At 36.0% G+C, this 16,806-nt stretch overlaps 2 protein-coding genes across 2 annotated transcripts in view; one reads left to right on the top strand and one right to left on the bottom strand.

Moving 5' to 3' along the window:
- The first annotated feature begins 270 nt into the window (after positions 1–270).
- LOC114351369 (protein I'm not dead yet) lies at positions 271–13,978 on the top strand. The gene is made up of 15 exons (XM_028302553.1): positions 271–341; positions 610–736; positions 1,015–1,167; positions 1,623–1,738; positions 2,569–2,683; positions 3,520–3,622; positions 5,644–5,704; positions 6,485–6,610; positions 6,769–6,883; positions 7,379–7,494; positions 7,903–7,994; positions 8,248–8,340; positions 8,980–9,179; positions 10,349–10,486; positions 13,859–13,978. Exons 1-15 carry the CDS (start codon positions 271–273, stop codon positions 13,976–13,978), a joined length of 1,746 nt encoding a protein of 581 aa, XP_028158354.1.
- A 1,819-nt stretch (positions 13,979–15,797) lies between these two features.
- The window catches only part of LOC114351368 (tonoplast dicarboxylate transporter), a 31,445-nt gene continuing 30,436 nt past the window's right edge, over positions 15,798–16,806 (bottom strand). The window contains exon 16 of the mRNA XM_028302552.1: positions 15,798–15,962. Within this exon, the coding sequence (XP_028158353.1) occupies positions 15,798–15,962 (165 nt within the window). The remainder of the gene's footprint in view (positions 15,963–16,806) is intronic.

The following is a 16,806-nucleotide window of genomic DNA, read 5'->3' as shown; positions in this document are numbered from 1 at the left end:
AAGAATTAGTCATTGATGCCTCCGACTGCATTTGTATAAGGCTGAGTTGTCTTGTTTTTATCTTTTCAGTAAATTTTTACGCAGTTGGGTTTTTTTTTTTCATAAATATTTTTAATACTAAGTTTAGGGACTAAGACACAATCATAGTAGCTGTATTGTCTTAATAATAAAACTTGAAGTCGTAAACACTTTTAAAACATGACCAACGTGTTTTGTAAACAAGTAACAATATACCATTGAAAATAACGTCGTAATTACTATTTTCTTAATATGGCAACCGATATTTCTGATGGGACTGATGTGAATCTAACACCATCACAAGAAAATCCAGCGCCAAATCCGTAAGTACTTGTTTGTACCTCGTTATTTACTGACTAGCAGCTGCCCACGACTTCGTACGCATGGAAACTTCCAACCCCCGTTTTACCCCCTTAAGGGCGGAGTTTCGTAAAATCGCGGATGTCTACACCTTATAAGAAACCTACCTTACCAAATTTCGAGTTTGTAGGTGTTTTAGGTAGTTACTGATTTTTCGCTTTTAATAAATAGACATTGTAAGTAATATTGGCTGAAACCTAACTATGAAAACAAATATTTTCTTAATTTTAGAGATGACGATTCTCCGCTGACGTGGCGTGAAAGATTCAAGCATTTCTTTTACACTTGTTGGAGGGGTTTGGTGTGTGTGATAACCCCTCTTATTTTGATACTGATTCTGATACCATTCCCGCCACAGGTGAGTAATTTTTGTAGGTACAGCACATCAAAGTAGCTTTTCCATTTTTTTGGAAATTGTGCCAAGAAAAACTTCTGTTCTCTCATCTCTGGATGGGATGCGCACGAAACTCTTTAGATACCCCGCAGACTGTAGACTTTTTCGATAGTTTGGTCGGATTCCAATTTGATTCGTGTGCCCTTCCATGTACATGTTCATACTGATTAACAGCCCGATCCAACTATCGGCCGACTAAAAGTCTGTGGTCTGCTAGACTTAATTATCATAATTTCTTTCAGAAGTACCAATGGTGTGCTTACACACTGTGCTTGATGGCAGTGTACTGGGTGACGGAATGTATCCCGCTGGCTATAACGTCTTTTATACCAGTCTTTATATTTCCGCTGACTGGAGTCATGGACACGGCTGCTACTTGCAAGTGCTATATGAATGTGAGTTAATTAATGTTTGGCATAGAACTTTCGTTGTGATGGTATATTCATCTAATCTAAATATTATAGGGGGGTACGGCAGTGCCCCTGCCAAGTCGAGCGCGAAGCAAAAACTGCCGTACCATCCTTTACTGGAACCATTTCGCCGCATTTTCAGGCCCCTATTTGAGAACCTCTGGATAAAACCAGAACGCAGAAATTTTCGTCATCCAGTAAGCCCCCTACCCCTATAATACCCCCTTTTTATCCATTAACTGCAACTGTGCAAAGTCCTAGGTAAATCGAAATTGATTTCATTTCTTAAGTTATAGATAGGCTTGCCATATTCGGCTACTTAGGCGAAGTTTAGTAAGATGTTATAGTCGCCCTGACTTCTGACTTCCACGAAGTCAATCATGGCATGTATTTAAAAAAATTAAGCCTATACTTAAATTACTTATATTGTGAATGTTTAGGATACAATACTAATGTTCCTTGGGAGTATGATACTGGCAAGTGCTGTAGAGCAATCTGGTCTTCATAAGCGCTTAGCTCTATGCGCCATAAGAGCTATTGGATATTCCCATTACAGGTACAAAAAGTTGCACATTTTTATCACCAGGTTTTTCCATGATTCCGCTCTGTGTCCAATAAATTTCAATTTCAACCCGATTAAGGTAACTGCGCACCTCGCTGGAATGCGACTCTCTTTCCCATTTACTCGCACACCTCTCGCTACACACACTCGTACTAGAGCATCGATGTTACGTTACGGCCACCAGACAAAAACACTCAAAAGCACTCATTCAGGGATATAGCAACAAAGTAACTAAGGAACTGCTAAAGTTCAAAAGATACAAAGCCTGTGCAGTGACTAGAATACTAACCGGCCACTGCAAACTAAACAAACACAAATCAAACATGAACATGACTGAGGAAACTCTGTGCAGATTCTGCCACACAGAAGAAGAAACGGCCATGCATGTTCTTTGCTCATGCGGCCCGCTTATGAGCAAAAGAAGTATCCATCTCGGGCGACACATCATGCACCCGGATGAGATAGCAGATATCACGCTCCAAAGAATCTGGAAATTCATAGACTCAACGGGACTAAGCAGTGAACTCTAAAGACAAGGGCTGCCACAATAGATCAAACCTGGTCGAGATGGCGCAAATGAAGGCCCAATAATAATAATAATAATACGGCCACCAGGTACGCAGTTAACTCGATCGGGTTGAATTGTTGCTCTTTGCTTTGGTAATATCCCGGCACAGTCGCCCCTGAATCATAATAAGCTTTGACTTAGCTCAAAAGGTATACCTAATTATAGAGTAATTTTATGAAACGATTAACATTCTTACTAGATCTTATACTTACTGTAGTATTATTTCAATATGCTTTAAATGAATTTTGATCCTTAGGCTGCTCTTCGCTATGTGTTTCATCACGATGTTCATATCAATGTGGATCACAAACACTGCTGCCACAACTATGATGGTGCCCATAAACTTTGCGGTACTGCAGGTCTTTGAAGACGTAAGTGCTTCTATAGGAGCTGAGATGCAGGTGACGTAGGGCAAAGAAAGTTATTTAAGTCAAAGCATGCAAATAACCTTAATATGCCGTTGAATTACGGTGCTTATTAGCTGCGCACAAATTTTAATTTTTAGTCCTCCAGTGACACTGCCCACTTTTAGCTTGTCACTGGATTGAATTTTCAAATAATTTTTCTTCCAGCAACTGGGCCCACTCCAAGATTGTAGAGTAGATTTTTGTAGATTTGGTGTTTAATTTAATAATAGAAACATTGAAGGGCCGAGTTACTAGGAGAAAAAAAATAACAATTCAATAACTTGGTCCGTGGACCAAACCAAAAGTGGGGCAAGTCACTGCACTTCACTGCACAGGGAAAACTCAAAATTTTAGGTGTCATCTCTGATTGAAGGTGCTAAAAGTCAACCTGACTAGTAGTGCTAGTAGTTCGAAAAACTCATTTTACCGATATTTAACCACTTATCATTAAATATGACAATTTTTTATTTTAACTAAGTACGGATCAAAAAACTGTGTCTAAAACGCCTGCATAAACGCCTGCATCTTAACGCCCTCTTATAAGTATTATCTAAATATATAAAAGGAGAAACTGACTGACTGACTGACAGATCAACGCACAGCCTAAACGGCTAAACGTAGGCACTTGAAATTTGGAAGGGACGTAGCTTAGGTACCGTAGAGGTGCACTAAGAAAGGAATTTCCGAAATTCCCACGGGAACGGGAATTAGCGGGAAAAACGGGATTGACGCGTACGAAGTCGCGGGCGGCCGCTAGTTTATTTTATAATTTTACATGTAACACAATGTTCAACTTCTAGCAAAACCTATTAAAGATATACGAAGTAAACAGCAATGGAGAAACGATCGCATCTGATTTAACGACCTGTTACTTCTGTGCTACAACTTTTTCGGCTACTATAGGTAAATTTATCACTATATTATGGATTGTATACAGTACAGTCAGCGTCAAATAGTTCATGACAACAAAACAGTTGACAACACAATCTTATTGTAACAGAGACGTCTTGGAAACTTATTAGCTACTTTGGGTGTCACGACTATTTGATGTGCATGTGGATTGAGTGATCCTTGCTTCAATCTTAACAAAAATCGAGGAAGTTTTACTTAAAATATGTTAAAACATTGCGATGAAGTTTAAAAATTTGTTAAACCTAAGATAAAAATGTTATGGCCAATAAATAGGAGCACTCATACCGCACGCTTTAAGAAAACGTCAACATGTTTATTTCAGAAAATAAAGCCTTTCCACTTCTTTTTATAGTATTGAAAAATTGTTAAGAATATGTTAAAACTATTAACAAATTCAGAAATTCCTTGCACGTCCCGTTCCAAAGTTATGACGATTATTTAGGATCACTCACACCGCACACGGGCCGTATGAGTGCTCTTCAAAATAATGACTTTTTATTAATAAATACGTTTTATTTCTGTTGGGAAATGTGTGCAAACTGACGAGCGAATTTGTTAAAGAATAAGTGTGACAAAACTTAAAAGCTGAAGGAAGAAATTAACCTTTATTCTTTCCTCCAATATGCCGTGTGAGTGATCCTTACTTTTACCTCTATCTGCTCATATGTAGTTCGTAGGCAGACTGAGATAGTATCTAAAATTGTTAATTGTTTTTAACAATTATTTGGCATATATTTTGCTTTTATTAAGGTCATAATTTAAGAAATATCAGGCTTAGATGATTCCTAAAGGAAAATGTTGATTAGGGTACATATGATTTTTTATTTTGTGAGACTGTTCCGATTCGTCAGACGTGACAATGCAAAACCAATGCAATCTAATATGTAGTAGGTTTAGGGGCCTCCGCTAAAACTCGCGGGGGGCGTCCGTCGCCGCGGTCGGCAGTAGCGCGAGTTTTAGTGGTTTACCCCTACATCTTGAATGATAGAAATAAAGAAACATTACAATTGTTTATAGGATTGAATTCAAATTTGACTTGTAATATGAATTGAGAAAGATACTCACGGTTTTATTTAAATAAATTACAAATTTCTCAACAAAACTGTTTTTTTTTTTGGTTGGACTATAAAATACGATAAAATAATATTATTAAATCTCACATGAAAACTTCTGATGAATCGAAACAGTCTCTCAAAATAAAAAATCATACGTACCCTAATCAACATTTTCCTTTAGGAATCATCTAAGCCTGATATTTCTTAAATTATGACCTTAATAAAAGCAAAATATATGCCAAATAATTGTTAAAAACAATTAACAATTTTAGATACTATCTCAGTCTGCCTACGAACTACATATGAGCAGATAGAGGTAAAAGTAAGGATCACTCACACGGCATATTGGAGGAAAGAATAAAGGTTAATTTCTTCCTTCAGCTTTTAAGTTTTGTCACACTTATTCTTTAACAAATTCGCTCGTCAGTTTGCACACATTTCCCAACAGAAATAAAACGTATTTATTAATAAAAAGTCATTATTTTGAAGAGCACTCATACGGCCCGTGTGCGGTGTGAGTGATCCTAAATAATCGTCATAACTTTGGAACGGGACGTGCAAGGAATTTCTGAATTTGTTAATAGTTTTAACATATTCTTAACAATTTTTCAATACTATAAAAAGAAGTGGAAAGGCTTTATTTTCTGAAATAAACATGTTGACATGTTTTCTTAAAGCGTGCGGTATGAGTGCTCCTATTTATTGGCCATAACATTTTTATCTTAGGTTTAACAAATTTTTAAACTTCATCGCAATGTTTTAACATATTTTAAGTAAAACTTCCTCGATTTTTGTTAAGATTGAAGTAAGGATCACTCAATCCACATGCACATACTATTAGACGCTTTATAACGATAGTTCATTTAAGTAATCTGTTTAAACTGTACTAAGTCATTTTTTATTCAGATTAAAGAGTCAGTTAAGGGTTTAAAAACAAGTAATTTTACTTTTTTACAGGAGGCATTGGAACGCTTGTCGGCACAGCTACAAATCTGGTCTTTAAAGGTCTATTTTCTAAGTATGTAATCCATTAAGGATTTCCTCATAAATCTCTTTATTAGTGAAAACCGCATGAAAACCCTTGCATAGATTAAAGCCCGTTTTCACCATCAATCCCTATTTTTAAGTGAACCCCTATGAAAACAAAATTCCTAGTTAACATAGGAGTCACTTAAAAATTAGGGATTGATGGTGTTGATGGTGAAAACGGGCAATAGGCACACAAAACTCCAGTGTATTTAGCTGGATGTGTCGTCTGTACCTACATAGTGTGTTTGTTGCAGTCTAAACTCATAATCGGTCAAAACCTCTTTTAACTGCAAAAATCAGTCAAGTGTTTTCGCCTGATTTAAAATTTTACCAATCAAAGACCAAAGATTAAATAGCGAAAATTACTTCTAAATCATCAAAAATGTGTTACAAACCATTCTAAAGTGTACCTAACATTTTTGTGATATTGTGCATGCAAAATAATCAAACACCTACTTTAGGTACTACAGTAATGTTGCTCTTTATTTTTCTGATATTTTTATAAAATCTAGGTAACAGGTAAGAAGTAGATTATAAAGTTCGGTCGGTTAAATAAAATGTTTGCACTCAAAAGTGGTTTTGACTAACGCAGTGGAAAAATCAATCAAAATTTATATTGACCAAGGGCATCAGTCAAAACCACTTTTGACTGATTTTTGCAGTCAAAAGTGGTTTTGACCGATTAGGTATTAGTTTTGACTGTAACATGTAAAACATAGGGACATACCTACTATTACTTTTTTTACGAGTATTACTTTTTTCCTTACAGAGCATTTCCAGACGCTCCCGAATATCTTTCCTTCCCAAAGTTTTCCGCATTCGCCATACCGTATATGCTTTTAATGGAAATAGCTATGTATTTTTACCTATTAGTCATGTACTTTGGATTTTTGAGGTTTGTAGTCCAAATACCTATCCAATAGAAAACACACGTGCAATTTAGTTCCAAAATGAAACATAATTTTAAAAAAGTTAAGAAATTGTAATTAACATAACATTTTAACAATATTTTTTGATGTGCCTACAATACATACTTTTGGGAAATTGTTTTAGACCAAAAAGCGATGAAGCAAAAAAATCTGTAATACCGCCAAATGGTATAGAAGCTGCTAAAATTGCCGTATCTGAAGATTGGAAAAGGCTGGGACGAATATCATTCTGGGAAATCGTATGTACTTGTACCTACCTATTTATATCATACTGTGTCATCAATAACAAATGTAATCATATCATTACATTTCTAAGAAATTATTTTCTCACGATACAATCTGCTGCTGATATAAAACGTTCGTTATTTTCAACCAAATGATGTCCACAGCTGGACAAAGGCCTTCCTTAAGGATTTCCACAAAGACCCGTCCTGCGCTGCTCGTAATCAAGTCCTTCCCCTCATAACCTTCAGCAAATTGTCGGTCCATCTAGTGGGAAGCCTATAAGCATAGGCACACTACGTCTTTTAACTCATGGTTGCCACTCGAGAACTTTTCTGCCAGCGGCCATCAACTCAACGATCTTTTGTGTATGTACCCCGCCCACTGTCACATAAGTTTGGAAATTCTTCTTTGGACCTATATTTGTTATTTGTTAAGCCAAAAGTTAAAAAACATAACCCTCCTTCTGGGTCAGTCGGGTAAAAAACGACAAATTGTATTATTATTTACAGATGGTGATAGTATTGTTCAGTGGTGCTATTATTATGTTTTTTTCGCGACACCCGCAAGTTTTTTACGGGTGGGGTGATTTGGTTTCGGATACATTTAATTTAAATAATGAGAAGTTGTAAGTACCTACACAGTTTTACCTTAAAAGAATTAAGTTACGTCATAGTTATAGAGGTAGAACCACTGTGATATTATAAAAAAGAACTTTCTTACAAAAAAAAAGAAAGAAAATCTTTACTTAGGAAACTTGGTATTTTGATCAATAGTCTAAGTTTTATAATAAACACCACATGCTTGTATCTAACTGATTTGAGCAAGCATTGAATTCATTATATTATAAATTAATTATTGTTTCTTTAACCCTAACCGCATATAGGTACCTATTTGTAACCTCTAATTAATTTTGCATTTAACAAGTGTCGTTTGTGTGTTTCTTTGTGAATACTACAATGACACTTTGTTGGTGATCAAATAGATAAATAAACACTTATACATTATTTTATACTAAAGTTTGTGCATTTTTCAGTGTATTAGATTCAGCTGCTGCTATACTTATTGGATTTTTAATGCTGCTCTTACCTTCTACCTTGGGTATCTTCAAGAATTGTACAGCACAAAGTAATTAATTCAAAAATATATTGTAGTTACTTTTTTCCATGTAGTCAAATCTGTGGCAAAACGGAAAAAGTAGTTAGATTTCAGAAAGTGGTGCAGCGCCTATTCGTGCTGCTAAAGTCGTTTAAAATTTGAAGGCGCTCTGAAAGATTTACTTAAAAATTATTTAAGTGTATGGATTATTGAGATTTTTGTCTTTTTGTAGTAAGTATGTAGTAAAGATATTTTTTTAAAACTTGTTCATGTTTTGTTACAGGTTACGAAGAATTGCCAAAGACACCAGTGCCATCAGTGTTAAATTGGAAAAGGATGAATAATACTATGCCTTACAGTTTTATGTTTCTTTTAGGTGTATATTTTTATAATTTACCAACACTCAGTAGCCAGTAATTAAGTTTATAAATAAATAAACCTTTATTGTAACCAAACTAGAAAAAAAAAAAGTTTAAATTATAAAAACAAGGTAACAAGAAGCATCCGGCTCAGCGTAAGCTGTATGGTACTATAATAATACAGGGTGACTTTGCAATCAGTATACAAATTTTTAGGAGCGACTCATAAATCAGTAACTTAATCGATTTAAATAAATAATTTTATTTATTCATATTTAGTTATTTTTATCCGCTGTGCGCGGTTTAAAAATGGGCACACGTGGATAATTTTCTTCGTTCGGTAAAATATGTACACACAATTAACTACAAAACTTTATAGACGTCATATTGGTACGCGAAAATAAGCCTTAACCTTTAAAAATTAAGATATGATTAAAAAGAATTAAGATAAAGTTGTATTGTTAAATATAGAGAATTGATTACAAAATTACCATGTATATTTATAGATACGTGCTGCGCTGGTTTTCAGCTCTATAGTCTGTGAGAGGGATTGCGAAAAGATTGATTAAAACTGTTTACATGTCAGGAGTAGGTAGGTACCCAACTGTTTCTTTACTCTTTGTTGTTATGCCTAACAATCATTATTATAATTTTAGGTGGTGGATTTGCCCTGTCTGAAGCCGCCAAAAAAGAATATTCTGACTTAAATGGCAAAATAGGAATAGTTTTGAGAAATTTAAGCAGTTTGCCAAACAATCTGATAATTCTCATTATCATCATCTTCACAGTTGCCATAACTAATTTTGCTTCCAATGTCGCCGTTTGTAATGTCGTAACACCAATAGCGATGCAGTTGGTAACTATAAAACACTTTAAAACCATTTATTCCACCTCACAAAATATATTTTTTACTAGCGGCCGCCCGCGACTTCGTACGCGTGGATCTCTTTTTACCCCCCCTTCATCTATCTTACGCGGTTCAGATTTTTTCATACAATTTTTTTTCCCGCTAACTCCCGTTCCCGTGGGAATTTTGCAATATCCTGTTGTAACTAAGCTTTAAGTTTACTAAGGTACCTGCATGCCAAATTTCAAGCGTCTATCTTACGCGGTTCAGATTTTTTCATACAAATGTTTTTTCCCGCTAACTCCCGTTCCCGTGGGAATTTTGCAATATCCTGTTGTAACTAAGCTATAAATTTACTAAGATACCTGCATGTCAAATTTCAAGAGTCTATCTTACGCGGTTTAGATTTTTTCATACAAATGTTTTTTCCCACTAACTCCCGTTCCCGTGGGAAATTTGCAATATCCTGTTGTAACTAAGCTTTAAGTTTACTAAGGTACCTGCATGCCAAATTTCAAGCGTCTAACTTAAGCGGTTTAGATTTTTCATACAAATGTTTTTTCCCGCTAACTCCCGTTCCCGTGGGAATTTTGCAATATCCTGTTGTAACTAAGCTTTAAGTTTACTAAGGTACCTGCATGCCAAATTTCAAGCGTCTAACTTAAGCGGTTTAGATTTTTCATACAAAAGGATTTTCCCGCTAATTCCCGTTCCCGTGGGAATTCCTAAGTATCCTATAACCTGCCCAGGAGTATGAAGAATAATTGTACCAAGTTTCGTTAAAATCCGTCGAGTAGTTTTTGTTTCTATAAGGAACATACAGACAGACAGACAGACAGACAGACAGACAGACAAAAATTTTACTGATTGCATTTTTGGCATCAGTATCGATCACTAATCACCCCCTGATAGTTATTTTGAAAATATATTTCATGTACAGAATTGACCTCTCTACAGATTTATTATAAGTATAGATAGATGATGATTGGTTTGAGAGAGTGTCGTGTCGGAAAACGCAGCGATTATAAAAACAATTATTGTAAAAAATAATTGCAAAAATATTTGCAGATTACCTTATTACATATTGTAGATCTTACACGTCTTTGTAACCAGCTACTAACTAGATTATAAAGTTAAGTTGTATTGAACCAAAAACTTATAACCCTAAACTGTTGCAGGCAAAAGAGATCGATAAAAATCCTTTGTGGTATAATATTGCTTCGGGATTTTCGGCTTCGTACTGCTTCTGTTTGCCAGTTGGAACTCCTGGAAATCTCATTGTGCAAAGTTCTGCTAATATACCCACAGCAAAAATGGTACGTAGATACAGTCCGCGCCTAGCCGGTTGTTCCCAACGTGTCACACCCAAATGTGACACTGTTACTCGTTGGGAAAAAAAATCCATCAAGTCACATCGTTACTCATTGGCCACAGTCATTATAACCTGTATTTTTCTTACAGTTGTGTAACATCATTGGTAAAACCTATAGTTTACATTAAAATGTAGATTGCCGAAGTGATTCTGCCAATGTCAAGTGTTTTGTTACTTTTTGTTCAATTAATATTTCCCATTCCCAATATCGACCGCAGCAGGTCGTTACGAACCTTTAATCCATAATAATAGTAGGTACCTTAGTCCGTTCAAAAAAATAGGTAGGGTAAACCACCCAATTATTGGCACTTTAAGCAGCTACTTCACAAAACCGGTAAAATTTGCATGTAAAAATATGTTTTATCAAAGAAAAAAACATTTATATTGGTCTTTTAATCTTTGCAGAATAATATAAAGTACTTATCATTAATAAATTAAATCATTTATTCAATATAGTGTACCTTTTAAAAAAATGNTCCGGTATTGACGGTGGCGCCCCACTGTCAATGTCATCGACAGGGCAATCCAGTATTTTGGAACTATACCACAGGGGTATCGTCAGAAAGAAAATTGTTCTGTCAACATAACATTCCGAGAATAAAGATAAAAAAATTAAAATCAGATGAAATGTCAATTTTTTTTATTAGACGAAAATAACTTAAATTTGAGTTATAGATGACCCACGCTGAACTGTCCCACCAAACTCAATGACAGGGGGGCGCTACCATCGTTCAACTATATGGTTTGCAACATGGCAAAAATCTGAACCAGCGATTCGGTATTGACGGTGGCGCCCCACTGTCAATGTCATCGACAGGACAGTCCAGTATTTTGGAACTATATCCCTAATTCAAATTTAAGTTCCCGCATCTTCGGTGGTCGTCGTGGTGGTTCCGGAGGCTGGTGCGGCGACTGGCAATATGCCATTGTCATTTGGATCCCACAGGTATGGAGCCCAATAACACAGGGAAAACCACAATATTCCACAACACCCCCAGACACTTAAAAATGAATATTTTATCTGCGAACAAAAAAAACTTCTGAACATCTGTGCATACAATGCAGATAACCTAGGGGCTATATTTCACCGAGACACCATGGCAGCGCAACCAGTCGCCGCTACCAACAAAATGTATACAGCTTTGCGCAACCAAACGGACACCAGGTGAGTAACTCTCTATAGAGCGGTATACGTTTTGTTGGTAGCGGGCGACTGGTTGCGCTGCCATGGTGTCCTGGTACCTTTATTCGGTTAAGGACAGATTCTGTTTAGGACAGATTAGGTTTACGACAGATTCTCTTTATGACAGATTCGTTTTATGACGGATTTTGTACAGTCAAGAATAAAATGTTTTTTTAACCAACGCAACGTCTCATGAATAGAGTTAACCAATTCGTTTCATGTTGATAGATGATGGCGTTTCACGGCATGAATATTTACGAATGTCAAAAACAGTAGTTTGTCCAGCGCTTTTTTTTATTTACTACTTGCTTTCGGCCCGCGGCTTTGCGCGCGTGTACTACATATTTTACGGAACCCAATTTTTTTCCAAAATAATATTTAGCCTATGTTACTCGTGAATAATGTAGCTTTCGAATGGTGAAAGAATTTTTAAAAACGGTCCAGTAGTTTTTGAGCCTATTCATTACAACCAAACAAACAAAGTTTTCCTCTTTACAATATTAGTGTAGATATTTTGACGTTCATAAGTGCCACCTGTGGTCTAAATTGAATTAAATATTTTTTATTTTGATTTTGCTGTAGATTTTAACCAATGACGATAGATGGCGCTTTTTAGACGTCTTATTTATTTATTGAAATTAATTTGTCACAAAATCCGTTCAGTAGTTTTTGCGTGAAAGAGTAGCAAACATCCAGAAAATCATGACATCCAGACATCCAAACTTTCGCCTTTATAATATTAGTAGAAAGTAGGATTATATTAATTAAATTAAATTTAAGCCTGATTACAAAGCTATTAATTTACACCATTTTTATCTTGTTACATCTTGGCCCAAATTTGTATGTAATCGTTTCCATCTTCTTTTAAATGATGAATGGGGAATAACGATTCAATATCCATAGTGCTTTTGGTTAATTAGGTAAGTGTTTTTTTTTAAGTTGTAATCTTAAATTAAATTTAATTTGATAATAAAAATAATAAGTGAGTTCTTATTCAGTAATAAATAGAAGGTACATACCTGATTCTTACATGAGTATTTTATTTTTAAAGTGCTGGGGATTAATTAACTTTTTAGTTGATTAATCCCCATCGTAAACTCCATTGGCGTTAACGGGGATTAATGAACATAAAGTTCACTAATCCCCGTTGACGGGGATTGTCAACGGGGATTAGTGGAATAAGACTTTGAAAGGCTTTGAAAGTGGCTGAAAAGATAATATTTTTTATTGGCACCAATGTTTGACACCCGTGCCAATAAATGGATTTTATATAATTGGCAGTGGGCCAACATTTGGATTGGTGTATTCAAAACGTTAAAAAATATTTTAAATGCAATTTTAACTCAATTTTGAGACAAACAAGGTATAATTTTTAATAAACTCAAATTATTTTAAATACCCTTTTATTGGCATGTATGCCAATAAAATGGATAAACAGATTTTACGCATACCAAATGTTGGCACACCACAAATATATAAAAATTGGCGGTTAAATTATAAAATAATGTTTTAAAAAGGCAGTTAATATATTCAATAATAAGACAATATGATTATGTATAGGAAAAACAAAATAGATTTGCATTTTTTTAAAAGATTATGATAGCTCTTACCTTAGTAAAAAACGAATATTTCGATTGTTTTTTTCGCACAGGTCCCGGTTTGTCAAACAAAAGGTTGATGCGCCGCGATGTTTGAAAAAATAAAAAACGTGTGTAGCCAGTTGAGTAATAAATGATATTACTGTACAATTTCTACTAAAAAATATAAGGTTCGGCTGCAAAAAACCTTAATTTTCTTAAAAAACTGGAGCATGCCAATAAATTGGTAGAGTGCCAATGATTGGGTGGTTTACCCTACCTTTTATAATAGGTAAATAAGATTTTACCTACCATTCTTTGAGGTATAGTAAGTAGGTAAATGCAACAAAAAAAAGGATTTTTACAATGGAATTAAATTATTGGAAAACACTAAATAAATAAATAAAAAAAACGTTTATTGCTTTTTACACATAAAAGGAATTACAGCGATAGGCAACACCGATACATTACAAACGTAATGTTAATGATTATACATAATTATGTATAATATGTTTCGAAGCTCTTAGCTAAAAGATCGTTTCCCTCCTTGTTACAGATTAAAGCTGGCGTAGGGCCAACAATCATCAGTATAATATTTACTTGGATATCAGTATGTTTTTGGGCACCTGTTATTTGGACAGACCTCAAGACATCTTTGTACAAGTGGATAATTTAAATAAAAATTGCGAAAAACAGAATTAGGTGACCCAGTGTGCTCTGGACAAGTTTTCAATTTTTTTCTTTTAATAAATCTTGAAAACATAAGTAAAACTAATAATAATTGTGAAAGAGTCATGAAAATACAAAAGTTACAGGGCCCTAAAGTTGCGCATAACAAATATTCGCGCCATTTTGATCGGTGTAGTTGGTGTAGTCACGACAGTCATTTAGAGTACAAACAGTGGGTCTAGTCAAAACGCACTTTAAAATCGCAAACCAGTCGCAAACAAATAAACAAATCGCAAAAGAGGTCGATAACAAAAAAGGTTTAGCTTGGTTTGCGATGGGTTTGCGATTTTAAAGTGCGTTTTGACTAGACCCGCAGCTCTCTGTTTACGTCTATGCTTCGCTGTCAAACTAGCTGTCAAAACGACATCGCGATACGGATTTGTCAAAACGGCCTTAGGGTGGGTTGCACCATCTTAGTTTAACTTTGACAAACGTCTAAAATCTGTCAAACTCCATACAAAAAACACCGGTTAACGTCATAGTTACGGTCAAAGTTAGGTGGTGCAACTCACCCTATTGGTTTTCGATCGAATCGAAGTTTATCACCGGGGTGTTAGTAATCGCAATGAAAATGGCGGGTGTTGCGATTCGATTCGATTTTGATTGAGTCTTAAATGCATGTTGGCTAAGCCTTTGTATGGGAAATTTCAATCCAGTCTTTCGATTATCGATTGGTAGGGCTTTACGATTCGATTTTTTGCCGTTTGGCTTAGCCTTTTTTGTTATCGACCTCTTTTGCGATTTGTTTATTTGTTTACGATTGGTTTGCGATGGGTTTGCGGTTTTAAAGTGCGTTTTGACTAGACCCACTGGTTTGTGATGGGTTTGCGATTTTAAAGTGCGTTTTGACTAGACCCACAGTGGACAAAGTGCAAATTATAATCGCAAACCAGTCGAAAAGTGGTCGAAAAGCCCCTTTTTTGTATGGAATTTTGACGGATTCGATTTTCGATTCGATCAAAAAGTGCGTTTTGTCTAGGGGGGCAGTTCAGTTTGGGTCATCTACACCACTGAACTGTCCCACCAAACTCAATGACAGGGGGGCGCCACCATCGTTCAACTAAGTTTCCAACAAGGAAAAATATCGGAACCAGCGATCCGGTATTGACGGTGGCGCCCCCCTATCAATGTCACGGGTGGGGACAGTTCAGTGTATTGGGTCTATGAATTTATATCCCCAAGCTAACTCCCCATTTTGAGAAATACCCAAAGCCACTAAAGGATCGAGGTACCCTTGGCAGGGTATCGTGTGTCTGAAATGTTAAACATTAAAAACCCACGATATAGATGACCCACGCTGAACTGTCCCACCAAACTCAATGACAGGGGGGCGCTACCATCGTTCAACTATATGGTTTCCAACATGACAAAAATCTGAACCAGCGATCCGGTATTGACGGTGGCGCCCCACTGTCAATGTCATCGACAGGGCAATCCAGTATTTTGGAACTATACCACAGGGGTATCGTCAGAAAGAAAATTGTTCTGTCAACATAACATTCCGAGAATAAAGATAAAAAAATTAAAATCAGATGAAATGTCAATTTTTTTTATTAGACGAAAATAACTTAAATTTGAGTTATAGATGACCCACGCTGAACTGTCCCACCAAACTCAATGACAGGGGGGCGCTACCATCGTTCAACTATATGGTTTGCAACATGACAAAAATCTGAACCAGCGATTCGGTATTGACGGTGGCGCCCCACTGTCAATGTCATCGACAGGACAGTCCAGTATTTTGGAACTATATCCCTAATTCAAATTTAAGTTCCCGCATCTTCGGTGGTCGTCGTGGTGGTTCCGGAGGCTGGTGCGGCGACTGGCAATATGCCATTGTCATTTGGATCCCACAGGTATGGAGCCCAATAACACAGGGAAAACCACAATATTCCACAACACCCCCAGACACTTAAAAATGAATATTTTATCTGCGAACAAAAAAAACTTCTGAACATCTGTGCATACAATGCAGATAACCTAGGGGCTATATTTCACCGAGACACCATGGCAGCGCAACCAGTCGCCGCTACCAACAAAATGTATACAGCTTTGCGCAACCAAACGGACACCAGGTGAGTAACTCTCTATAGAGCGGTATACGTTTTGTTGGTAGCGGGCGACTGGTTGCGCTGCCATGGTGTCCTGGTACCTTTATTCGGTTAAGGACAGATTCTGTTTAGGACAGATTAGGTTTACGACAGATTCTCTTTATGACAGATTCGTTTTATGACGGATTTTGTACAGTCAAGAATAAAATGTTTTTTTAACCAACGCAACGTCTCATGAATAGAGTTAACCAATTCGTTTCATGTTGATAGATGATGGCGTTTCACGGCATGAATATTTACGAATGTCAAAAACAGTAGTTTGTCCAGCGCTTTTTTTTATTTACTACTTGCTTTCGGCCCGCGGCTTTGCGCGCGTGTACTACATATTTTACGGAACCCAATTTTTTTCCAAAATAATATTTAGCCTATGTTACTCGTGAATAATGTAGCTTTCGAATGGTGAAAGAATTTTTAAAAACGGTCCAGTAGTTTTTGAGCCTATTCATTACAACCAAACAAACAAAGTTTTCCTCTTTACAATATTAGTGTAGATATTTTGACGTTCATAAGTGCCACCTGTGGTCTAAATTGAATTAAATATTTTTTATTTTGATTTTGCTGTAGATTTTAACCAATGACGATAGATGGCGCTTTTTAGACGTCTTATTTATTTATTGAAATTAATTTGTCACAAAATCCGTTCAGTAGTTTTTGCGTGAAAGAG

This window comes from Ostrinia furnacalis, unplaced genomic scaffold (assembly GCF_004193835.3).
Source record: "Ostrinia furnacalis isolate ACB-3 unplaced genomic scaffold, ASM419383v2 OfSCF1132, whole genome shotgun sequence".
In the NCBI taxonomy this organism is placed as follows: Eukaryota; Metazoa; Arthropoda; class Insecta; order Lepidoptera; family Crambidae; genus Ostrinia; species Ostrinia furnacalis.
This window is presented reverse-complemented; position numbering and strand designations above follow the sequence as displayed.